General features: G+C 37.6%; 1 protein-coding gene across 1 annotated transcript in view; it reads right to left on the bottom strand.

Moving 5' to 3' along the window:
• Positions 1-12,434: 12,434 nt before the first annotated feature.
• Positions 12,435-26,736, bottom strand: part of LOC134675923 (kin of IRRE-like protein 2) — a 645,800-nt gene continuing 631,498 nt past the window's right edge. Inside the window, exons 20-22 of the mRNA XM_063534268.1 lie at positions 26,238-26,635; positions 20,090-20,327; positions 12,435-19,480 (exon numbers count right to left, since the gene is read on the bottom strand). Of these exons, the coding sequence (XP_063390338.1) occupies positions 19,380-19,480; positions 20,090-20,327; positions 26,238-26,635 (737 nt within the window). The 3' untranslated portion in view covers positions 12,435-19,379. The remainder of the gene's footprint in view (positions 19,481-20,089; positions 20,328-26,237; positions 26,636-26,736) is intronic.

Here is a 26,736-nt window from a genome sequence, read left to right as displayed (position 1 = left end):
GTAGAAGGTCTAGTTACCTTAGGTACTTTAAATATTAAATGTTGGCTTAACATTCACAAATTCAACGAACGGGTTTTAATTCATATGATATTATTATTTTTACGCAAAAGTATAGCCTTATTTACTGATACATATTTCGTCTCTTTGGAAAACTATATTATTATTCATTTCTACAATAAGTAGGTATCCGTACTACCCGTACATCGCACAATATACCGGCATTTTGAACGTTGCGTCATCGCGTCGCGGCGTCGCTAGCCGAAATGAGCGTACGTCAGGAGTCCGTCAGAACTCAGTCGCGGGGCGAGGTAATCCGAGTCGGGGCGGGGCGGTGCGTGTCCGTTCTGTATGATAATACTATTACTTATTCTGTGGCTAGGTCTATGAGAAAACGCGCATTTTTGAGTTTTTATGTTTTGTAAGCTTTGGTCGGTCTCCCAGATATTCAATCTCCGCTTGGCAACTAATCCCAGAATTGGCATGCGCACTAGTTTTTACGAAAGCGACTGCCCTGACCTTTCAACCCAGAGAGTAAACTTATTTGGATTAGGCCGGTTTCCTCACATTGTTTTCTTTCACCGAAAAATAGGTATCGGTGTATAAATAGGTAGGTATCAAATGCTATTTCGTACAAAAGTTCGAAAAATCATTGGTACGAGCCGGGGTTAGAACCCGCGACCTCCGAATTGCTTTCCGCTAGGCCAGCAGCGCTTCCCCCACATACTCAGTGTTATCAGCTTTTTTAAAAATCAAAAACGATCACTTATGAAAGCAGAAGAATATAAATGATTGTATTAGATTTATAATTGTTACATATTTGCCGTAACTTATTTTTAAAATGTGTTTTTCAATTAAAAGACACGTCAAGATTGTTTACCTTATTTCTAATGCTAAAAAAAACAAACTATAGTAATAATTGTGTTTTTCATTCATAGACAAAATCCATTATTTTTAACCACAGGAAATTTTATACACTTCTTTTTAGGGTTCCGTACCCAAAGGGTAAAACGGGACCCTATTACTAAGACTTCGCTGTCCGTCCGTCCGTCCGTCCGTCTGTCACCAGGCTGTATCTCACCAACCGTAATGGACAGACAGTTGAAATTTTCACAGATGATGTATTTCTGTTGCCGCTATAACAACAAATACTAAAAACAGAATAAAATAAAGATTTGAATGGGGCTCCCATACAACAAACGTGATTTTTGACCAAAGTTAAGCAACGTCGGGAGTGGTCAGCACTTGGATGGGTGACCGTTTTTTTTGCTTTTTTTGTTTTTTTTTTGCATTATGGCACGGAACCCTTCGTGCGCGAGTCCGACTCGCACTTGCCCGGTTTTTATTGCAGTGAGGATGTCCTGATTGTAAAAATCAGAGATTAGGTAGAGTATAATTTCTAATTATCTTTGTAAAAATAAAAGAATACGTGTAGCCCATACTTAATAATCGATTTATGATAATAAGAAAAATTAAATAAAAATAAAAAACAATACGAAATTTAGGTGTAACAAAAATACAAAAAGTTATGTTCCAGCATACAATGACTGGGGATCGAACCGGGAATCTTCCGTTTGCAAGCAAAAAAGCGACTGTTTGCATAACACGCCGTGATAGTTCTTAGCTAATAATAATAATAATAACCCCGCGGGGGCAGCTTGTGGCGAGCTGACGGTGAGTGGCGACACCGCGGACCCCTATTCCAGAGGGCCCTGTCATCTGGCCCTCGCCTCTGTGCTTGCCTTCACCGGCCGGCCAGAGTGGAGTCGCAAGAGCGGGACCTATGCTCCAGGTTGGAAGTGTAAAATGTCATAACGCCGGCGGCCCTTGAACGGATTACCGGGATCTGGCTACCGCAGACTCACCTCTCGACAACCTCACAGCCGCTCCAAAGTGTTGCCCTGTTGTCGCACTGTGCGTGCGGCCATTGCGGGGCCCACTCAATGAGTTGGCGAGTCACCACCTGTCTTATACAATTTTGAGACTGATTGTCACGGCAGGTGTCCGCTAGTCTCTCCCATAGCCCATTATCCAGTCCATCCAACTTTCAAATCTATAGCCCATGACCTTAGTTCCCATCGCAGCACAAAAGTGCTGCACTGCAATAGTCTTTGCACCTGGCGGGGACCATCTCTTGATGTATCACATTGTGCGTTCGGGGATAGTATCCGCCACGTGTATCCCTTGCTTTTAGATTAAAGTGTCTTAAAGGGCCTCTGCGCTGTTGGCTTCGGCCCCACGTACGTCTCCCAAAGGTCCGGGACCCCATGGTCCCGAGATATGGAAAAGACATACAAATAATAATAATAATAATTCCTCACTCTGCGGCCCTGACCACCGGCAGCTTGGGCCCTGCCCCGCTGCCGGCGGCACCCTAGGTTAGGTTTTTTATAATGTGTTTATAATTTTTTTTTTAATTGTTTGTAAGTATTTTTATATTTTACTTTTATATCCATATTATAATTAACCTAACTTAAGAAGAAAAATAAATAAAGAGTATAATAATAAAATCATTTTATTTCGGATATAAATCCATAGTTGTTAGTTACAAACATTTAAAAATTAACTTATAAAATAGTGTTAGTAGAATTACAATGTAATCTTAACCTAAGTACTTAACTACTTATTCACTACAGTGTGGAGTTTTGACCACTGCTGCAGCAGGGGGGAGTCCCACCTATCCAACAACGCTATCATGATACCGTTAGCGCTGCCCCGCCAGCGGCTAAGTAAAGAGGCGCACCGCTTCCGCATGATAGCCGCAAAGCCGTCGACTTGCGCCTCCGCAAACATCCCGGAGGCGCTACAGTGACGAGGCAGCCCCATCAGCATCCTGAAAGCGTTGTTGTATTGCACTCGTAGGTCGCTGTACGCCCGCTGCGTATAGCTACCCCACAGGCTGCAACTGTAAAGCTAAGCTGACGAACTTCTCGCTTAGGTCAATTAACTACCTGTCAAATATCAGTGTCAACAAAATTGCACTAAACATGACGGCACTCCAAATTCGAGCCGTGGTCAGCCCGGCAACGTCGGAAATGGTATGGCAACGTCGCAAATGTATCTGTACACGACATTTGTGACACACACATACGTAAAATTGATGAAAAGTTAACTATGATTTTTGCATGATTTCTGTATGAAACATTGTTTTCCTGTTAATTTCGCGCAAACGAATATTCGAAAGAAGATAAATGCGGAAATATTTGTGTACTAATAGTGTGTAGTTACTTAATGAGCTTTGATTGAATTTTGTATGAAAAGCGAACCACCTTAAGGAGCCATTTGAGGGTACATTTTGTTTACATTTATTTAAATAACTAAAGATACAGAGTATAGAGATTTACTTCAATGGTCCACCAATGTTCACCCTGACTAACGGTAACATCGTATCAATGTAGCTTGAACACGCGCTTGGACTGACCTTTCGAAGACAAAGCATAGCCGATTCTGTATCACCAAATAATACTGTATACTCAAATAAGTGACACAGCATTACAGTAAAAAACCAAACCAAGAATACAAAAAAAAACAACGGATTGCACTCCGGGAGTGCCGGCAGAAGTAAAAACTCAACGACATTGTAACTCAAAATATTAATAACAGCGCCATCTATTGTCTGCAGCACTATGTATGACTTACTTGGCTTGACATACTACAGTTATATTAAACCAGTTTGAAAGAAACGCACTAGATGGCATTTAAATAAAAAAACAATGACATTGTCCGTCACACATCGTCATGTGACGGACAATGTCATTGTTTTTCACGCAAGCGCCCTCCGCCGCCTAAACGAAATAGCAATCTTAGGCATACCTTTTCGCCGCGCGGTAGAAAGAGAGGGTAACGCCTTGCGCGTTACGCCTTACGCTGTCTCGAGTTTAACATTTTTTCCCCACCTCAAAAAGTGCACAGCGCCGCTAAAGAAATTTTCACTTCAAAAAAGCAAAAAAATACTACAAATAAAAACCAAAGACAAATTAAACGTTAGATTTGGGCGACGACATAACAGCGTGTGTATCAGGCATCTCACGCGCACCAATAAGTGCTGTTTACAGGGATGAGACGTTTCGATGCGGGTTACACTGGTCGTTGTCGTGGATAACAGAGATTTGTGTAATTACTAGAAGAAAAGTCTGTGAAAAAGTTGGAGGGCACACACACCACCACACATTATTGTCAATAGTCCGACACGCAAAACTTACTACATTCGCGCACACAACAAAAGAAACCCTTGGGTTTAACTACCAGTGTAACCTGCGTCGAAACGTCAAAAATCGCGATAGACCCGACAAAATTAAGTACTTATGTTTTAATACGTAATGTAAGGTGGGATAAGACTAAATTTGACGACCGGTCTGGCCTAGTGGATACTTGGATAGTGACCCTGTCTGCTAAGCCGATGGTCCTGGGTTCGAATCCCAGTAAGGGCATTTATTTGTGTGATGAACACTAATATTTGTTCCTGAGTCATGGGTGTTTTCTATGTATACATATAAGTATGTATTTATCTATATAAGTATGTATACCGCAGCCATAGTACAAGCTTTGCTTAGTTTGGGGCTAGGTTGATCTGTGTAAGATGTCCCCAAAAAAAAAAAGCTCCGGTGCATCGTTTTCTACGGAAAGCATCACGTGATCGTCTGTAATGTCATAGAAACGTAAGCGCCCGAAGCTTGCCCGGACCAGACATGGCCCGGTCTTACGTAAGTCATCCTTTACCCCTACCAACCTTACCTTTCAAAAAATCTACCTGTTTTAAACCATAATATCACATTGTCGAAACAGAATTGGCCGGCGTCGGGAGCGTTACCAAAGCCCTAAAGCACAGGTAATCTGACACCGTCGAAAGCTTACAATCTTGCACAAGGGCGCTAAAGGTTGCACATGCACATACACATTTTAAGCCCATTACCGTAAAAACCACCCGACAGCCCGCGTAGCCAAGATGCCAATCGCTTACGCTCCGTAGCGATCGAAACGCAACTGTCACTGTCACACTAATACGGAAGAGTGATAGAGAGACATAATGCTTTTCGTTGTCGAAGCGATAGCGATTGTAACCTTGGCTAGGCCGGCTATCCTGTGCAGTCGCCAGCAGATATGGATGGTGTTTAGCAAAAATGTGTTAACCCACATAAGTTTTTCAATAAAAGGTCAACTGTAAGCGTTATTTTTTGAGTTGATATCTTATCCCATCAAAAACATAAATGTAAAAAAGGAGAGCCAAGTTCAATACAAAAATTATGCTTGGCTGTGGGGTTCGCCGCAAAAAGAATGGAGATCTAAATGAGTGACAAGTTCTATGCAAAATCCAAATATGTATTTATAGTAACAAAATAACATTATAAACAAGTATTAAACTCTATTTCTTTGCTTTATTGGATACCTATAACAATTGCTGTTATTTAAAAAAAATGCGAGATCTTAAAGCAGGTTAGATTTGACTTGGCCAGTTTTCATTACATCAGTCATTTTATAAAGTTATTCAACATATATATTTTGTAATTCTGATAAAAACTGGCCAAGCCAAATCTAACCTACTTTAAGATCTCACATTTTTTTTTTAAATAACAGCAATTGTTATAGGTATCCAATAAAGCAAAGAAATAGAGTTTAATACTTGTTTATAATGTTATTTTGTTACTATAAATACATATTTGGATTTTGCATAGAACTTGTCACTCATTTAGATCTCCATTCTTTTTGCGGCGAACCCCACAGCCAAGCATAATTTTTGTATTGAACTTGGCTCTCCTTTTTTACATTTATGTTTTTGATGGGATATCAATACTTTTTGTAAAGAAAACTAGGCAGGTATTGAGATTTAATGTTTTTTCTTGTGTTTCCGCTGCATGTTTTTTACTTCTGTTCTTTGTATTAATTATGTGGTGCCGCGCGCCGCCAACGACACACCGTTGGCCTGTTGTTTAGCGTGTATTACAGGTTTTTTGTATGGGGACCCCCCCTATTTTTTAACTTTTTTTATTTTTAGATTTTTTCCTACGCTTACACACAATTACCGAGCTGGATTCCAAATTTCATCCTTCTAGGTCATCTGGAAGTAGGTTAGGTTTAGGTACTATATGTCAGTCACAATAAAAAAGAAATTTGTATGGGGACCCCCCCTATTTATTAACTTTTTTTGTTTTTAGAATTTTTCCTACGCTTGCACACAATAACCGAGCTGGATTCCAAATTTCATCCTTCTAGGTCATCTGGAAGTAGGTTAGGTTTAGGTACTTATATGTCAGTCACAATAAAAAATGTTTTTTTTGTATGGGGACCCCCCCTATTTTATAACTTTTTTTTTTTTTTAGATTTTTTCCTACGCTTTCACACAATAACCGAGCTGGATTCCAAATTTCATCCTTCTAGGTCATCTGGAAGTAGGTTAGGTTTAGGTACTTATATGTCAGTCACAATAAAAAATGGTTTTTTTGTATGGGGACCCCCCCTATTTTATAACTTTTTTTTAGTTTTAGATTTTTTCCTACGCTTTCACACAATAATTGAGCTGGATTCCAAATTTCATCCTTCTAGGTCATCTGGAAGTAGGTTAGGTTTAGGTACTATAAGTCTGTCAGTCAGTCTTAAAATTTACGACTTTTTGACCTTCATATCTTTATAACCGTTTGAGCTAGCTTCATGAAATTTGGGCTTCTAGATGTCCTTATGGATATAAATAAACACACGTAGTTTTATGTGTTTACGTTAAAGATGTTTTGAGTTATAGAAGGGTCAAAAGTGGCACCAAGTGGTTCGTGTAATATTACACTTGGCGCTGGCTAGCCAGTTCCTTTGCTTGAACTTGGCTTGACACGCTGCCGCGTGTCTAGATTGCAAAATGACTGTGGGTTGACACATTATTGCATATTTATCAGCATCCAGTATCGGAGTAGACATGCCCAAAATGTATCACTGAAAAGAAAAGATTTATTATGCATCTTTCGTACGCTGTGAAGTACTTCACTCTTTTAGTTCACTAGTTCAGTTTGGTTCAGTAGCTCAACAGATCCTTCTATATCAAAAGTATTGGTTTCATTTCTCTCATTCGCAGATATATTGATGAGTTGAATGAAGAATTTGATAGATAATTTCATTCAATATGAATTACTCAATCAGTCAGTCAATTAATTTATGAATCGAAGGTTTAACATGGCGTCCTTGTCACTCTTTAAGCGAATGAGCAAGTAAATGAACAGATTAAACTGAACTGCTGAAGTAAAACACTAAATGATTCCGTGCTGAACTATTGAATGAAAGAGTGACATCAAGTGAAGTACTTCATTTGAATCTTTCATTCGCGAACTCATGTCTATATCAGAGCAGCCGAGGTGCTCACAAATAACTGTTCCCAATTTTATACTGCAAAACGTAATTCAAGACCAAAAAAAGTAAGAAAATGTTGCCACTTTTTACTAGCGCGTCTTGTATTTATGTAAAAATAAGTAAATAAAAGTACTTTTTTTTAAATCGTAGGAGTAAAATTACTAATAAATAAATTATCTTAGCGTGATTATTTATCAAAAGGAATTTACTATCTTACAAACAAATTATTGCAGTGGTAACATTGTCTTACTTTTTTTGGTCTTGAATTAAGTTTTGCAGTTTAGGTACCTATCTACGTCAAACGGTTTTCTTTAAAATGCAATTTTCTAACACATATTAACAACTCTTACTTTATAATTACTTTGAATATAATCTTTCATTGCTAGAGACAGACCAACAAAAGTCTGCAACGATTTTGATAGCATACGCAGTGCAAGTGTTATTTATACGTCATAATTTCATAGAAGTTTGTCGTTTAAAATAACACATGCACTGCGTGTGCTATCAAAATCATTGCAGACTTGTCTTGGTCTAACTCTAGGAAGCTTATATTTAACGATTAATTAAGTTAAATAGTCTTGTCTGAAACCAAGGCTTTAAAAATAAAAAAATGAAGAAAATATTTTTCAGTAAATGAGGAAGGAAGCAACGCGTTAATCCCGGGGTCGAGTTTCATATTTTTCTAGAAAAAGGTTGGTTACACTAGTATTCGAGTAAGTATTTATATTTACGGCGCGATTCGGGAAACGAATTAGAGATTCACTAGAGATGAAATAGCAAAGATATGTGACGTTCCACGGCAAATACCCCTATAGTAAAGTTGAAGTTCTCAATACATTTTTGCAACATAAAATATTTGTTATTATGCTTGGTTGAAATCGAATTAATAAAAATAAAATAGAGTGTTATTTATACGTCATAATTTCATGGAGTTTGACGTTTAAAATAATACTGGCACTACGTGGGCCATCGAAATCGCTGCAGACTTTTCTTGCTCTAACTCTAGTAATTTCAATACTTCAATTAGAGCTTAGGGCACAGAATAAATAATAGTACTAGGTACAGAAGACTCACTCTCTAACAAAACGCGTCTGTCACGATCAGCACAGATATGGCCGCTAGGTGGCGACAGCGCCACGCGCGGCTTATGGCAAACCCCAAAATTGGGGTCGAACGGATGTACTTTTAGCTACCTGTAGCAAGGCGACGAAATCGCGGAGTGAGCCACGCCTGCTTAGGGTAAAAGTATTTACCATTTACGTAAGAATATTTGCTAGTATTTTTACCTGCATATTACCTGTTATTTTTATCTGTTCCCTGCTTATCTCCACTTGAAATCTTGCAAGGATTTAAGTATAAATAAACTACACTTATCACTGCAACGTTTATAACCGAGATTTCACCGGAATCCTAAGAAGGATTTTTACAATTATAAAATACAGCTTTTTTTTAAATTGTATCTTTTTAAACTCGAAAAATCTTTGACAGATAACGGAGTCATCCCCGGGTTCGAATACTGGCTCTTAACAATGAGTTTTTCAGAACTGTACGGAATATGGGCCCGATTCGGATTTTGAAATACACATCTATTAGATATCTTTTAGACATCAACAAGATACGATATGTTTAGGATCTAACCTGTCAAATTTGATATTTGCCCGATTCTGGAGATACTCTTGAACGATTTCCACAGGATATGACTTAGAGATCTATATGGCATAACAATTACAGAACGTGACTGTCGCTTTGCAACAGGTAGCTAAAAGTACATCCGTTCCGCCCCAACTTTGGTAGCTAGCCATAAGCCGCGCGTGGCGCTGTCGCCACCTAGCGGTCATATCTGTGCTGATCGTAACAGACGCGTTTTGTTAGAGAGTGAGTCTTCTGTACCTAGTACTAAGTATTATTTATTCTGTGCCATAGATTAAAGTACCTACTTACCTATATGTTGTCAAGAATGGATAGATTGACAGTTGATTGATAGTGATATCGTCCGTGTCAACGCTGCAATGCCCATGCAACAGTACCTATACTTGAGTAACGTTGCAACAGTAATGTCACCTATAAGACCTTCTTTCGTTACTTTGCAAACATCACCATAAAATACAGACAACAGAGTCAGCGATATAACCTGGAATTACAATTTACAATGTAAGGGCATGGCACGGTCGAAGTTTTTACTGCGTTCACACCGGGGGCCCGTTTCTCAAAAGCTTGTAACTTGTAATACAAGTGGAAGTCCCTTTCTAACTAAAAGCTGTCAAAAAGTGACATTCGCTTGTATTACAAGTTACAAGATTTTGAGAAACGGGCCCAGCTCTGAAGATAAATTGCCTTCGAACTTCAAGATATTTACAAGAGACGACACGTACTAGATCCATTCTAGATACGTTATAGTTTAGATATCAACTAGTTCTCTTTTACAGCGCAATTCGGGCAACCAATGTCACTTTTTCGTTGGATAGAGTAAGATATCTATTAGATGTGAATTGGATCTCTAAGTCATATCCTGTGGAAATCGTTCAAGAGTATCTCCAGAGGTTAGATCTTAAACATATCGTTATCGTATCTTGGTAATGTCTAAAAGATATCTAATAGATGTCTATTTCAAAATCCGACTCGGGCCAATAAAGTAGGTACTCCGTAAATGAATGTAGTTGCCTACATTACATCTCTACTATCTATATCCATCGATATCCATACTCCATACTATACTAATATTTTATACCTAAATGCGAAAGTGTGTCTGGTTGTCTGGTCTGTTACCTCTTCACGCTTAAGCTATTGAACCGATTTAGTTGAAATTTGGTATAGAGATAGTTTGAGGACCGGAGAAGGACATAGGGCCCGATTCGGATTTTGAAATAGACATCTATTAGATATCTTTTAGACATCACCAAGATACGATAACGATAAATTTAAGATCTAACCTGTGAAATTTGACATTTGCGCGATTCTGGAGATATTCTTGAACGATTTCCACAGGATATGACTTAGAGATCCAATTCACATCTAATAGATATCTTACTCTATCTAACGTAAAAGTGACATTGTTTGCCCGAATTGCGCTGCCAAAGAGAACTAGTTGATATCTAAACTATAACGTATCTAGAATGGATCTAGTACGTGTCGTCTCTTATTTAGTTTAGTTTTAGTTTTTATCAATCATTAGGGGCTATTTATAAATTACGTCATTTCAAACTAGGGGGGGGGAGGTGTCTGGACATCGGATGATGGTAGCATGACGTAGGAGGAAATGGGGTCATTCGAAGCATGATTTTTTGATGATTTTAGGGGAGGGGGTCAAAAATTTTCAAAAAACGATGACGTAATTTATGGACAGCCCCTTATCATTTTCTTGCCATGCAGATGAAGATGCAGGCAGGAGCTAGTCGAATTATAAAATGCTTTTTATCATCATGCTAGACCGGACCGCGGCCGCGCCAGAGCTTCTGGCGCTTCGTTTTCTATAGATAGCACCACGTGATCACCGATCAGCCGTCATAGAAAATGACGTGTAACGCATCGGCCCGGGCCCAGCCCGGTCTAGCGTGAGTCATCCTTAAGGGAAAGGTTAGGTTTGACTTATTTTGTGTATTTTGTATTTTGTAAATAGTTGTAGCAGTCTGTATACATTTGTGTAGAGGCGAATATCGGGACATATGAAATCATTTTTGGCTAAGCCGGAACGGGGACCTTAGCTCAGTCAATTAACCCAGTAGCTTTATTAGCAAGCTTATCTTATCTTTAGAATTACCGCTGAAGCGAAGGGCGCGCTAATAAAGTGGTCGTTTCGGGGATTTTCCTGTTTCTCGGTTAAAAAACGCAATTGTGTCGTTTTAGTGGAAAGGGGACAATGCCCTTTGTAAAAGGCTTGATTATCTTAGTGAAGATAAATTTGACAGCTCTGGACCGAAAAAAAATCACAATACATAAGTAGCTGTATGAGTGAACTGCAAAAAGTCTAAATTTAATTGATTCCATTGTGCTACCACAGTTAGCCATTTCTACAATAGTACAATAAATACAATACAATACTTTGTATATAAAAATTTTTTATTTACCAATGACAAATAAAGTGATAATAAAAACAACATTAAAATTAAAACTAAAATTTAACAGAACTTATAAATAAAAAATGCTCCCCAGGTCGCCTTCGTTTGTTATGGTGCCCAGGAGGCTGGCAGCGTTTCCTTTTTGGATGGCCAGGCTTATTCTCTGGCCGAGGTAGCTGCCAGCCCTCTGGTCACCTGTGGTGTCGATGAGACGCTGGGACATTTCCTTAAATAAGGCTTTTGCGCTAGGCCCCCACGGTCCCAGAGTCTCTACGCCAAATGGCGCAAATATGTATCCCTCACCGAGGACAGCATATTTGCGCCGCTTGTTCTGTTCTGCGGTTGTAGCCGCAGATCCCGCCCTGACGGAGGTCGCCTGTAGGTGGGACGGCGCCAGCGTGTCAACGCAGGTGGCGTCCCACACAAGCGTCCTCCCCAGCCTCCACGGAATAAGTGTCATTCCGTCGGGCCGCTTGCCGTCGTCACGTGCGATACCGTTCGGCTCAAGTATGGCCGGCACGCTAACGGAAGCAAGCGCCCTCCGGATGACATCATTCAGGGAGGCATGGCGAGAGATGCGGCCCGCGCTTCTCTGGCAGGATAAGCCGTGGTGGCCCAGCTCGTCAACATTGGAGCCACAGCGGCAGCGGTGGGGCTCATTAGTTTTGACCCCCAATCGCAGACTGGTAGCGAGTGTGAGGGTCGTTTTTTCTAGGAGGGTGCCTATGTTGGGGGATGGCAATGCATGAAGCCATACTTTGTATTGTATTTAAGTACAATAAATACAATACTACTGTATTTTATTTGTATTGTATTTATTGTACTTAATTCATACACATATATGTAAGTCTATAGCATACGCTAACACACTTTCATATTCGTATACATAGTTAATTTTCGTAACACAAATGAATCAAATAAGTTAAGACTAATCACAGCTTCTTAACTGCGCTTAATTACGTACATTTTTTTGCAATTCACACAAAATACGGCGTGTAGGCGCCGTAGGGAGGGGTTATAATTAATTAATTATAATGTAAACAGAAACACAAACACATTAAAAACTGACATTTATTATTCCCAAAAGAACATCGTGAAACGATATACGCTTTTTCAAAGTACACAAATTAAAGCGAGTTAGGCGAATCAACTATAAGTACTTTACAAACCATAATTACCATATAAAATCTAGATTTATGACGATTTTACAAACATCCCAATACTAACACAATATATTATCGTTTAAGATACACTTAATAAATACCTGTAATATCATCTGTTAATTAACATGTTAAAAAAAAACATCGAACGTTGAAATTGTTGAAAGTCTTGATTTTTTCTATCATTGTTTTTATTAATACAATGTGGCCAAAGCAAATTTACTTTTCTATAGGGCCGAGATATTGTTTGACGTTTCAGGGCATTTACGATTCTCAGCAAGTTGTGACGCGGGACAGTTATGATACTTATAATAATCCTGTTTTATAAATGTTTGATACATTTTATATGGAGTGAAAGGTCGAACGGGGCGATAAGCGGGGCGACCAGCGGAGCGTCCGACGCGGCGTGCAGGTTAAACAAATGACAACGTATGAGTGCGGCCCCAGAGCACGCCCCTCAAATCTTTTGAAACCTTGACGCTACTCTGCACGCTGACGCTAGACTCTCGCTACTGAGGCCGTACACTTAAGTACAGTAAGTTTATGGGGGGTAAGAAAAACACCGGGGAAGCTCTGGAAGGGAGTCCACATTAATTATAGGTAAGTACTGTTTCGCTTGTCCCGAGGAAAATAAACTATGTATGATTATTATTACACATCCATTTTATGCACACTACGGGATACCGTAGTGTATTAGATAAACGTGTGATAACACAACCATAACCAAATGTTGCTGCATTAAATTGGAAAATGCAACGTTAAAGTTTAAATTATGCAAATAATACACCGTCAATTTCGGTGACAGGATCCAACGCGGTCACCGCGGTTTCAATTAAAAGCACCTAGCCGCCCATACGTCAAACCTTGCCAAGCAAAATGAAAATTTATTTGGTCAACACAAAGTTCAAATTAGAATGGAACAGGAGACCTTTTTATAGGTCTCTGGGCGGTTAGAGGTTAAACAACATGTAGTTTACAATAATTTACTCGCATAGCGAAATAAAACAGAAATTAAACTGCGTTTTAACGTAGCTTGTTTACATTTACTGCAAATAGTTCCTCGAATGCAACGTCTATTAAAGTAAAAGACGCTTTATGAGCTCTATAGTAGCTCTGTAGAATGAATTTTCCAGTTCGTTTTATGGAGCGAGGACTGGAGTATTATATAAAAGTACCTACACTTTTTTTACTTATGGTTACATACCGGGTGTGGCCTGTAACACGAGCAAATAATTATAACATAGATTGTACTCCTCAAACGGTGACACTTTTCTTTAACAACTTTTAAAAATTATGAAGTATTTAGTCTTCCTATTTTTCATACAAAATAAATATTATCTTCAATGGACGCCACCGCCAATTCGCCATGCCATATCATTTGTGATTGACGTTGCTTGTCATGCCTTAGATATAACAAAATTCGCAATAAGTACATTGCGTCTTAGAATAAATTTTAAAGTGTGTTAAAAATCAAACCACAAGTTATTTTTAAAAGTCGCTGAACAAATGTTCGTCAGTATGAGGAGTACAGTCTACAGTTAAATTTTTTGCTCGTCTTACAGGCCACACCCGGTATATGGAGAGAGGATACAACATTTTATTTTTGTTATATTTTAACTTCTAAACTTAGTAGCGGCTCACAAAATACATCTATGTTCCTAATTTAATTAAAAAGTTTATGATTTTCGAGTGAAATACGTACAGGCTGACAGACAGACGAACGGACGTCTGTCTGTTCATGTCCGACTGGTCATGATTAAACCATAATGGTTCCGTTTGTGCCATTGTGGCTACGGAATCCTAAAAATCACATCAACAATGGTTCGCTTTAGGCACTCCATGTAGCTAAGTTCTGAGAATAATTCCCGGTCCCCGTACGAGGACACAAATTGTTACTTCCCGTTTCTAAAATACATTTCCGCGTATTGGTTCCCCAGTCACATTTTCAATTGCTATTTTCCGTTTGAACACTTTGCTGCTTAGCTTTTAACATTTTCTCTAACGTCTTACTTGGTCGCAATCTATTTTTGTACCGAGTTTCTTTTCATGTCACATTTTTAAATTTTAACTATATTTACATAACTTCATGTTGTGTTGCTCTGTATTTTTCCCATAAGTATGGTGTTTTTGTGCCATACAATTGCATTGCCATATGTCTGAATTCATTAATAATATTGCAGCTCGCTGTAGGTACCTAGGTATTAAGTAGTTTTGTAAATACATATCAACTTTAATGATCTCATCATCATCTCAGCCATAAGATGTCCACTGCTGAACATAGGCCTCCCCCATTGGGGGGTGTATGCCATAATATCGAGCGACTTTTGTATGCTACCGTAGATAAGATTACTTTTACTTTGTAACTCTGTTCTCGTGTAAGTGACTTGTATGTCTTTTATGAGAATAAATATCTTTAAACCTAAACCTATAATCGCCACGCTTGGCAGGCGGGTTGGCGATCGCAGTCGAGTACATCGAATTTGAGGGACGCAGCTGCCCGTCCACCGGTGGTCTTGGTCGTAGTTTAATGATCTAAATACGTTTTTTGAACAAGTAAATACTCGCTTCGAAGGTCCAAAAAATGTCTCTCCCACTCCCTAACTTTTAAATCGGGCCTACAGACATTTTTAAAGTGCCAAGTAATCGTGGGCAAGTTTCTATTTCATGAATTTAAATGAAACTGTCTTTAATTTAATTTGCCTTTGTTTTTAAGTTTAAACTATCTTGTACTATCCGCCTTTTAATGTCTTGCGATTTTCCGCTCCATATCAAAGTGAGCTCGTATCTGTAAATGGGAGTTTAACTGCCGTATTCGAACTTCAAGATATTCACAAGAGACGACACGTACTAGATCCATTCTAGATACGTTATAGTTTAGATATCAACTAGTTCTCTTTTGCAACGCAATTCGGGCAACCAATGTCACTCTTACGTTAGATAGAGTAAGAATCTTAGTTAGATTAGATGTGAATTGGATATCTAAGTCATATCCTGTGGAAATCGTTCAAGAGTATCTCCAGAATCGCGCAAATGTCAATTTTGACAGGTTAAATCTTAAACATATCGTTATCGTATCTTGGTGATGTCTAAAAGATATCTAATAGATGTCTATTTCAAAATCCGAATTTGGCCCTAAGAATTATCTTCCTTTTACATTTGCACTTCTAGTCAGTCAAAGAAAAGTTAAGTTGTTACATGTTATGTAAAATGTAATGTCATTGTAAATGTTGTTGACTTGTGAAATCCGTTGAGGTTTACCTGGAGAATACATTTTTGACTATTGATATTTTTAGAAATTTGAAAATTGTAGTTCATTGAAAATTCTTGAATATTGAAACTTTTTATTTCAAAGTGAGTGACTTAATGAACTTTTGGCCAACTCCAACTTTTGTGTTGTTTCAAAAACGGACCTCATGGCTTTATGCTATTTATGATTAAAGGTCTAAAATACAATTAACGCTTTGAAACGTTAGACCTCTATTAATACAAGGAAATACATTTAAGGTCACGTGGGGTAAAAGAAACAGTATGAGGAATCTTTACAAGTGTTTTACAGCCCCGATGTTTCTATAACCCCATCTTACCTTAGTTATACTTGCTTATTTTTTCACACTGATTTGTGTACCTAATAAAATTTCACATTGAACAAAAGAATACACTTATTCTTGTATTAAAGGAATTTTTAAAATCGTCATAATTAGGTATTATTGTACAAATTCAAGAGAAATAATCTTATTTCTAAGATTTGCGCCTCTTTTACAATTTGGTCAGATTAAATTAAAATTAAAATGTTTAAAAGTAATTAATAATTAAATTCAAATGTTATATCAGGGCTTCTATACATGAGACAATATAAAAAATTACAATAGTATTAGTGAGAATAAATTTAAACAACAAATTTTATTTATTTTATTTAATGACATAATTCTAAAATTTTATTTTCTTACCATCGAAATAAATACAAAATAAAAATACTGCCACAATCATAATGTTTCATGTCAATGAGCCTAATACTAATTAAATATCTTATTATCACATAAAATATTTAATAGTTATTAACGATACAAGTACATTACCCACGTAACATAATTACGTCGAAAGGTTAAAGGGACATATGTACCTACTGTGCATCGTTGTATTATACACGTGCGAATAGGTAATTCGTTAATTTCCTAGTTTTCGCACTTGTATCGTAAATGACTATTAAAGTTACGTAACAACACCGCTTTGAAAAAGCCGCAATAATTTAAAAATATTTTAACGCTCGCATAATTTCAATTTAGATTTCTGAAATATTTCGCCAATAATTTTACACTTCAGAAGTGGTTTGATTTAGATAAGTTTAACTTTGAACAGTTTTCTAACACGGAATTCAAGAATTTAATGTTATTTGGCTAAAATCGCTTTACACAGATGAAAAGAAAAAAAAGTATCTTTAAACTTTAAAGTAGTAGACATGTTACAAAATATAAAATTCCATTATAAAACTTAATAACCGGAATTAAATACAAATATATGCAATGAACAAAGGCGAATGCTTTTTGCTCATATTTCTCACATCCTGTTACTTAGTTTGAAACGTTTTAATGAAACAGCGTTGGAAAACAGTTCAAAATTACTTTTTAAAAATAAAATTGAATTTCAACTTACTCATATTAATTAATCTAAATTAAATAAAGTCACGACATCATCTTAAAACAGAAAGCTCGTCTCATATATTACTTAAACTATTTTATTTTATTTTATACGTTCTAAAACTTTAACTATATGGCAACTTTTCGTATAACATACTTGTGTATACCTATACATATGTATAATAATATGTACCTATTTACATGTTTTTATTTACAGTTTTTATCTTAATATCGTTGATACGGCTTTTACATAAATAAATTAAAGATAAAGATAATTTTTATCTTTATCTTTATAAATAAAAAAAACGCGTTTGAAACAATTTTATTAGGAAATTAATTACATTTGGTTTAATTTTAGGAGTATTTTGATTAGACAAATCAGCTGTTTTTGATTTCTAGAAATTTATTAGTAACATCTGTATTAGACAAAATGATATTGGACATTGGGCACGTTTAAATTAATTAAGAACTTTATCGTTGTATCAAAATAAATAATAATTAATTTGTATGCATCATAATATCGCTACGTTATTTTCACGCTGGATTTTGTTATAGCGGGGGGTAGATTTTTCACTATTTGTTAATGTTTTGATATTGACATGACCTTGAAAATCGCTGAAGCTGATTGGTCCCGCACACGGGTCATAGAGTCATATCATTATGCATTTCGCTCGCACTCATTGATGCGCGTGAGATGCGCTGCGAGCCATGTCAAGGTCATATCGTAACAAGATCAAAAACTATTAACAAATGTTAAATTCAGTTAAAAATCGGCCTCCGGGCATCAAAAAACTGAACGCATTTGAGTCAATTGAGTTTAAAATGTCATAAGATACGATGAGTTATTTATTTAACATGATATCTGATTAATTTTAATGTATTTAATTTGTTTAAATCAAACAAAATGATAATTTCTTCTAAACCTAATATTATGATCGATTTAAAAATGGTGTAAATCAGTAAATCACAACTAATACTAACTATGTATTGAGATTTAATTACATTTCTCAGTCTTATACACCCCTTGGAATTGAAATTATTTGACAAGTTTTTTTTATGATGTAGGAGGCAAGCAGACGAATCGCCTGATGGTAAGCAATTACCGTCGCACAAGGACACCTGCAACACTAGAGGGTTCCAAAGTGCGCTCTCGGTGTTTAAAATGGGAGTTTAAGATTTTTTACATGCAATTATTGGTTCCAAAACTTAGGGTGTTTTACATTCCCTGGATATTTTCTAAAACGGTGACAGCCCTACTATTATTTTTACTATCGCTATATTTCGCCCTGTAGGTTTTAAATGAGCGTGATTCAAGTACTTACTTTAAGGCAGTGATTTTTGGGTGATCATTTAATTCAAAATGAGAAATAAATATATCGAGAAATAATCATACTTTATAAGAGGAATGGAATAATGATATTTTTTTTGTTCGAGAACGGTTAAAACAAAATAAGGTATTTAAAAAGTCCTATTTTTCTTTTTTACTCAATTTAAGTATTGTACCAGCATTAATAAATATATAAGTAAATTGACAAACTTCTAATAGAGCTAGACCAAGACAATTATGCAGCGATTTAGATAGCCCACGCAGTGTAAGTGTTGTTTTAAACGACAAACTTCTATGAAATTATGATATAAATAACACTTGCACTGCGTATCTATCAAAATCGATGCAGACTTTTCTTGGACTAACTTTAATGTACTGGATAAATGTTAAAAAAAAATATTTGATTGAAAGAATATCCTCCTAATTCTTATAAATATTTAGTCAAAGTGACAGTTTCATTACAACGTGAATCGGGGTTACATTAACCATTTCATGCAATAAAATATGCAAGTTCAACATTCCTACCTATATTCTGATAAGAATAAACATTAATACCTCTTTAAACATCTGACCAAACCCCAGGGAGCAAAATAAACCCATTTGTCACTAGAACAACATAATCTTTAGACCGATGTTTTACTACAAGTAATTTTCGCCGTATCAAAACCAGATTACACTCCGTTGTGTTATATAATGAACACGTTAAAACACCGTTTTGCTGTAATACTGTCATAAAATATTGTACAGCTACACTTAAAACACTTTTAAAATTCTTGATTTCTTAACCTATACAAGTATATCAGGCCACAAGTCACTCTGGCAACACTGAGAGTGTCATTTGGCCGTAATAGTCACACTGGCAACACTTGACACTTGTTTAGCACTCTTGACTGCCCATTTTGACAGGTTCTAAACTTGTGTCCGTAGATTTACCGGCACTTTGTTTGAGTTCAGTCGGCTTTTGATTCATTGTGTTACCTGTAACAATAACAACAAACACTTTATATTTATAAAAGTAGCGTTCTTACGAAACTTAGTGTTATTAAATCGGGGTTACTGTGAACATCGAAATTTTACTTGTCACTGTTAAAAGTTGTTTAAAAGTATGTTTTAAAGAGAAAAAAATTATACGCAATGCCCAAGAATACAATAATTCGTTACAATATTTATAACGTTCATGCTACGAAGATTGGTATGATTTCTTTAAATTATAAAATAAATTATGTACAAGGCTCATGTTCATAAAAAAATATGAAGTACATATATCTATTTTTATTTATTATTTAATTCCGTTGATTTATAATTTATATTTAAAGGTTCTGCAATGTTATCCAGGGTCAACATTATTAATCATCTGTTATTTTGATACATATTATTAATTCTATCATGTCATATGTGACGTTCCACGGGAAAAGGTACCTTATGGCAGTCGGCGCTTACGTAGCGTAGCACCGCATTAGTATTGGAGCGTCGTTAATAATAGCGTAAGCGCCATTGCCAACCGCCATAAGGCACCTATGCCCGTGGAACGCCACATATATGCCTAAAGTTGGTAATACCACAGAAATTGCTTAATAATCAACTCACCATTTATCCTCTTCAAATGCGGTAATGTATTCGTACTCCTCTCCATCATCTTATTATAATACACACTATTATCCGTGTTGAACCGGACCGGGGGCGAGTTAGAACACCGGCCGTCCCTCTCCAGGTACCGGTGGTCGAGCTCTGGGAGGGGGAGCGGGAGGGGGGTGCGGGGGTTGCTGTAGAGCGATAGGGGAGGGGTGGCGTAGAGTTCAGGCGGCATTAGCTGCTCGGCTGGAAGCTGGAAGAAAAGTGAGGAATTAGTTATAAAAATATGAAAACTGTAACGGTATGACTGGCTTCGGCTATGGCAGCGGTCTCCTGTTCCATTCTAATTTGAACTTTGTGTTGACAAAATAAATTTTCATTTTGCTTGGCAAAGTTTGACGTATGGGCTATGGGCGGTTAGAGGTTATGGCTCCGTACATTATGCAGTAACTCTGGTTATTAAAAGTTGACGTTTGAAAATTCTGTTACCCTAAAACATGTGGCGCCATCTTCTTTGAGCAAGATTTTTTTCTACGACCTTACACCAGCGGTCGGCAACCCGCGGCCCGCGGGCCGCATGCGGCCCGCCAACCTCTCACTTACGGCCCGCGAGCCTCTCTGGCTACTTTGTATGTAGGATTTGACAAACGACAATGTCTGATAAAGTCATATTCACAAAGTGCGGCCCGCGTCAAATTCTTTAACTACTGTGTGGCTCTTGGCTGCTAAAAGGTTGCCGACCGGGCTAAGGCAACAACCACAGGTTGGAGCGAGAGACAGCGATCGGGCCTTTCGTTCCCACCTATGGTCGACTTAGCCGAAGCCAGTCGCGCAATGTCGTGGCCAGGCCGTAATGTCTCGATCACGAAACGGGACGTGCGTGCAACCGCTTAAAAGACGTTTAAGAAGCAAAATGTATAGTCAGGCGGGGTGAGAAGAACATAGTTATGTTATGTTGCACGAGCAAGAAAAAGAGTAATTATGATGATGATACAAATGTTTCTCGTACCCCTGATTAGCTCAGAATCTTTTCCATCACTTGATTCTTAATTATTTGCGTGCCAATTATTGCATCGTCATCGATATTACGGAAGTATATTTATTTTAACTAATCGAAATATCTTCCATGTTTTACATTATTTACTAGAGTGGCATACATGTCCAGATAGCAAATAATTTTTAAGAAAAAAAAACCGACTTCTATGGGGCCCGGTGAAAGATTATGGTAGATGGTGCACTATGTAGAAAAGGAGGTAAAACCAGTACCTACTTAGTTATCTAGCCTAACCTAACCCACTTCTCTGATAGCAGTTCGGTTCTGTGAGGATCGCAGTTCGAACCTAATCAAACCCACTTTTCTAGTAGCATTTCGTTTCTGTAAGACTCGCAGTTCTAACCAAACCTAACCCACTTTTGTTCGGTTCTGTGAGGATCGCAGTTCAAACCTAACCTAACCCACTTAACGGCGCATGCGGTGCGGTGTACGGGAGTTTGAGCGGGAGGGGTTTGGCATCATCATACCCACATTTTATGGTAGGTAATCATAGTGGTTTATTTAGTTTAGGTATCATAGTGGTTTTCCGGGTCAAGGTCCGGGTCTCTTGAGTCAGAGTCCGGGTCCGAGTCCCGGTCCAATTCCGGGTCCGGGTCCGAGTCCGGGTCCGAGTCCGGGTCCGAGTCCGGGTCCGAGTCCGGGTCCGAGTCCGAGTTCGAGTCCGGGTCCGAACCGGATCCGGGTATGAGTCCGGGTCCCAGTCCAAGTCAAAATCGAAATTCGAAATCACCAAACATGTACTATGCGTCGTTGAAGAGTTCTGTTCTGATCATCATCAGCAGTTCCACTTCATCAAATGCGACAGTTTTTAATGTAAATGCTTGATTTTATGATGAAAATACAAAAAATTCTATACGTATGCCTTTAAGATTTGAGGAGTTCCCTCGATTCCTTATGGATCCCATCATCAGAACTCGAGCTTGACTGAAATGTGGCTTAAAAACTAAACTTGCTTAACAAACATAACGTAGAGGACAAATCGCCAAACGTGAACTATGCGTCGTTGAAGAGTTCCGTTCTGATCATCATCAGCAGTTCCACTTCATCAAATGCGACAGTTTTTAATGAAAATGCTTGATTTTCTGATGAAAATACAAAAATCTCTATACGCATGCCTTTAAAATTTGAGGAGTTCCCTCGATTTCTCATGGATCCCATCATCAGAACTCAAGCTTGATAAAATTGTGGCTTAAAAACTTAACTTGCTTAACAAACATAACGAAGAGGACAAATCGCCAAAGGTGAACTATGCGTCGTTGAAGAGTTCCGTTCTGATCATCATCAGCAGTTCCACTTCATCAAATGTCACGTTTTTGAATGTATATGCTTGATTTGTTGATAAAAACACAAAAATCACCATATGTATGCCTTTAAGATTTGAGGAGTTCCGTCGATTCCTCATGGATCCCATCATCAGAACTGGATTTTGACAAAAACGGGACCAATCTGTATGCATATACATACAATCAAAAAAATAATTTTCAAAATCGGTCCAGTAATGACGGAGATATGGAGTAACAAACATAAAAAGTAAAAATAAAAATAAAAAAAATAAAAATAATAAAAATAATATCTTTTGACCAGCCAACATTCATTACCATAACCAGCACTTTTCTCCACTATATTTACAATAGCCCCTACGCCTGTTGGGACCGATTTACGGGTATCTATTTGTACCGGTGAATGGATTCTAGCAGGTGTATCACATAACAGCAAACTTCTCCAAAGGGCCTCTACGTGTTGGATCTGTATCCCCACGCACGCCTATCAAATGACCGGGATGTATATACCCGTGAATTTAAAAGAGATAAAAATAATAAAAATAAAAAACATACAACCGAATTGATAACCTCCTCCTTTGGGATTTGGAAGTCGGTTAAAAAGATGTGTGTGTTGTATGTGACTCTAGTTAATAATGTAAAACATGGAAGTTATTTCGAGTAGTTTAAATTACCCCGCATACTCTATTGACCCCCTGCACCTTACCAGATTTCTGTTTAATCCGATATCGGAAAGCGGTTCAAATTAAGGTAGGATTTGCAAGATCAAATATAACCAAATAAATCAAAAATTCGGAGCGAAACTACGTAAAATCTGGTAAAAATGCAACCTTTGATACAGACATGATATCTGCACGATGTAGTTTATTTACCACTCAAAAGTAGAGATGCCCCGAATAGTGGTTTTGGCCGAATACCGAATATTCGGCCCCTCTCTCGCCCAAAGCGCCGAATATTCGGCATGCATGCGAACATTTTGAGTCACCATTATTATAAAAATTGTTCGCCAACGAAGCGCAACGTTTGCTAAGATATATTTTTTGTTGAACGAATTAAATAATGTAGTTAGTCAATCAAATCAAACCTATAATAAAATTAAAATATTCTGTAATCAACAAATGTTCTAAAAGGGTCTTCGTACTCGTATTTAACAACTTTCCAAGAATACATTTTAAACAATATTATTATTACACACGTATACACCGTTTTTGGTTATTTTTATTGTGTATTTTTTTTGGTAGGCAACATTCGGCCGAATAGTGGGCAAAATTTGCCCGAATAGTATGCAACTATCAGCCGAATGCCGAATATTCGGCAAAGGCGCCGAATAGGCCGAATCCAGAGTAGTTGCCGAATATACGTGGCGTCTCTACTCAAAAGTGCACATCAGTGAAGGCGTTAAAATCCAAGCTCTTTCGTGTTTGCACATTTTGCAGCTACAAATATACCAGTGAAAATTTTTACGTTAAAGCGTTGAAAAACCGGCCAAGTGCTAGTTGGACTCGCGCACGAAGGGTTCCGTTCCGTACCGTTACACAAAAAACGGCAAAATAAATCACGTTTGTTGTATGAAAGGCCCCCTTAAATATTCATTATATTCTATTTTTACTATTTGTTGTTATAGCGGCATCAAAAATAAGTCATCTGTCAAAATTTCGCCTGTCTAGCTATCACGGTTTATGAGTGGATCTCATATGACTGAGGACTGGGGACAGACAAACGGACGGACAGACAGACCGACAGATAGCGGACGGACAGCGGAGTCTTAGTAATAGGGTCCCGTTTTTACCCTTTGGGTACGGAACCCTAAAAACGCCCTTTATTTTATTAAGAGACACGTTGTGCTGCTCTTTTGAAAAATGTTTAGTGAAAATTGGAGCGCTTTCAACACATGGCACTGAAAGAAAATGACGTTAACTTGATTGTTTAAAATTGTAGTAAAATATGGCATCTTCAGTGCAATGCTTACCAATTTTCAGAGAAATATATCAAATGAAAGAACACAGTAAATTTACGAAATTAAAAAAAGGTTTTATATTAGGTATAGTATATCTCACGGCCCGACAGTTAATAAATCTAGAAATGATATGGATTAGATATGTCAGTGTCAAATGTGACTTTTCTTTAAACTAAAACGTCACTTTTGACACTTAAATATCTAATCTATATCGTTTCTAGATCTATTAATTGACGTATCTTAAAGTTCGAACCGGGCAGTCTCTTGTACTTAAGGCCTATGCCCAGCGGTAGGCCGTATACATAGATAGAACTGAGGTAACTTTTATTTTAGTTACCTACTGTATATTATTTTAGTTATAATTTTAAAGGCGACTGATTTTGCTTACTGTAAAAAACGCTTTCGAATAACCAGACTCAAATTTTAAATTCTTTATCACAACTGTTTTCATTCGGGAAAAGCTTAGTTACTTTTTTTAAAACAAACCCACCACTGTTCTTCAAAGAACGAAATAGAATTGCAAAATTTGCAAACGCGAATGCTTCGTTGGGTTTTTGTCAAAATATAGCAGAAAATACAAACGGTAAAATAGAAACATTTTAGAGAGTGTTATTTGTTTTGGTACCTAGTACAGCAGCAGAAGTTGCTAAGCGGGCCAGGTGTTCAAAATGATCTTGACGCGACTTTATTGTTAGGAGAATAAGAGCGTGTCAAGGTAATTTTGAACACCTCGCCCGCTTAGCTACTTCTGTACCTACTTAGTATCTCTTGTATTCTTTAAGAGTCACATGAACCTCGCCGCCGCCATACAATCGAAGTTAGTTTCTTAATGTTAGTAGAGTTAGACCAAGACAAGTCTGCAAGGATTTTATGGATGCAAGTGTTATTTAAGGGGTCCCTTTGTTTGACATAAAATTATAAGTCATAATGTATTGTTTGTCATATTATCGCTAGTCCTAAAGGGTGTTTTCAGAAATAAATATCGAAAACCCGATTTTCACAGATCCCAGTGATTGTGGGTTCTTTCAACTCAGAATTACTAGCATATTCAATTCTGATGATAAAATAAAATGTCCCAAATATTTGTCTGAAAATTGTACATTCCACTACGTCACGCACATACAAGTGAAATTTTTTTCATACTAAAATGTGACGTATGGAATGGACATTTTGGGACATCTTTTTTTAATGGTGGGATGGAGAATGCTGTCGATTCTGAGTAGAATGAGCCCAAGAACGTCCAGATGTGAAAGAATTAGGTTTTCAATTATTTATTTCTGAAAACGCCCTATAACTGAAACTGTTAACTGTTTAGGATTTTCGTACGGTTATCCTATGGGAAGGTTAGGTTTGTTTTATGGCAATCCTGAAAAGTTACGCGTTTCTGAATCAAACAAATTATGACTAACGAAAATGCGGACTAAATACATTATGACTTAAAACTTTTTGGGAAACAATAGAGACTCGTTATTTAGAAATCATAATTTCAAAGAAGTTTGACTTTTAAAATAGCACTTGCACTGCGTTTGCTATCCAAATCGTTGCAGGCTTATCTTGGTTTAGGGGCCCACTGATGTTACAGTCCGCCGGACGGTATCGGCCTGTCAGTTGTTCGGAACTGTCAAAATTTTGTTCTAATTGACAGGCCGATACCGTCTGGCGGACTGAGTGGGTCCCTTAACTCTAGATACCTACATTCGTGTAATGTCATAGACGTCACACAAAGACACTTTCGACTCGAACATGGAGTAAAATTACCGTATGCGTGGCAGAGGGAGTAGCGCGACTATGCTCAGTCTGGAGGATGTTTTGTCTGTGTGTAATGTTAATATGTAGATACGTTCTAAAAGTTAAAATTAAACTTAAACTTACCAAACCACTAGTATTCAACGGCAATGCGTTCTTATACTTCAGCCAGTCCTCGTACACTTTATCATACGGCGGCCTATGACAATCATTCGGCCCAACGTTCGGGACTCCCAAGCTGCTCATAGGCATAACACTCTGTATACTAGGCCCAAGACTCGCCATGGGATTAGGCTGGTATGTCGGCCGTACCCTGTACTCCATAGGACGGATTTGTATGTAGTGATTGCATGGGTCTATGTTGTGATCGTAGAATCTGTCGCAGTTCGGTGGGACGGAGTCGTATTTTTCTGCCGGATTCTTTGATATTAACGGCCGTATTGAACTGTAGTCGGTTGTTGAGGACTTGTTGGAGCAGCTGTCGCTGATTTTACCATCTAGCGGGATGATATCTGGGTTTTTATCTGAAAAAAAAAAGAAATTTTATTCATGTTCAATGTAGGTATTTTTATTTTAGACATTTTATGTTAACATTATAAGTATAAAAAAATTGTAGAAATGAAAG

This window comes from Cydia fagiglandana, chromosome 23, assembly GCF_963556715.1.
Source record: "Cydia fagiglandana chromosome 23, ilCydFagi1.1, whole genome shotgun sequence".
Taxonomy (NCBI): Eukaryota; Metazoa; Arthropoda; class Insecta; order Lepidoptera; family Tortricidae; genus Cydia; species Cydia fagiglandana.
The sequence above is the reverse complement of the archived record's forward strand: the minus strand, read 5'-3'. Positions and strand labels throughout refer to the sequence as shown.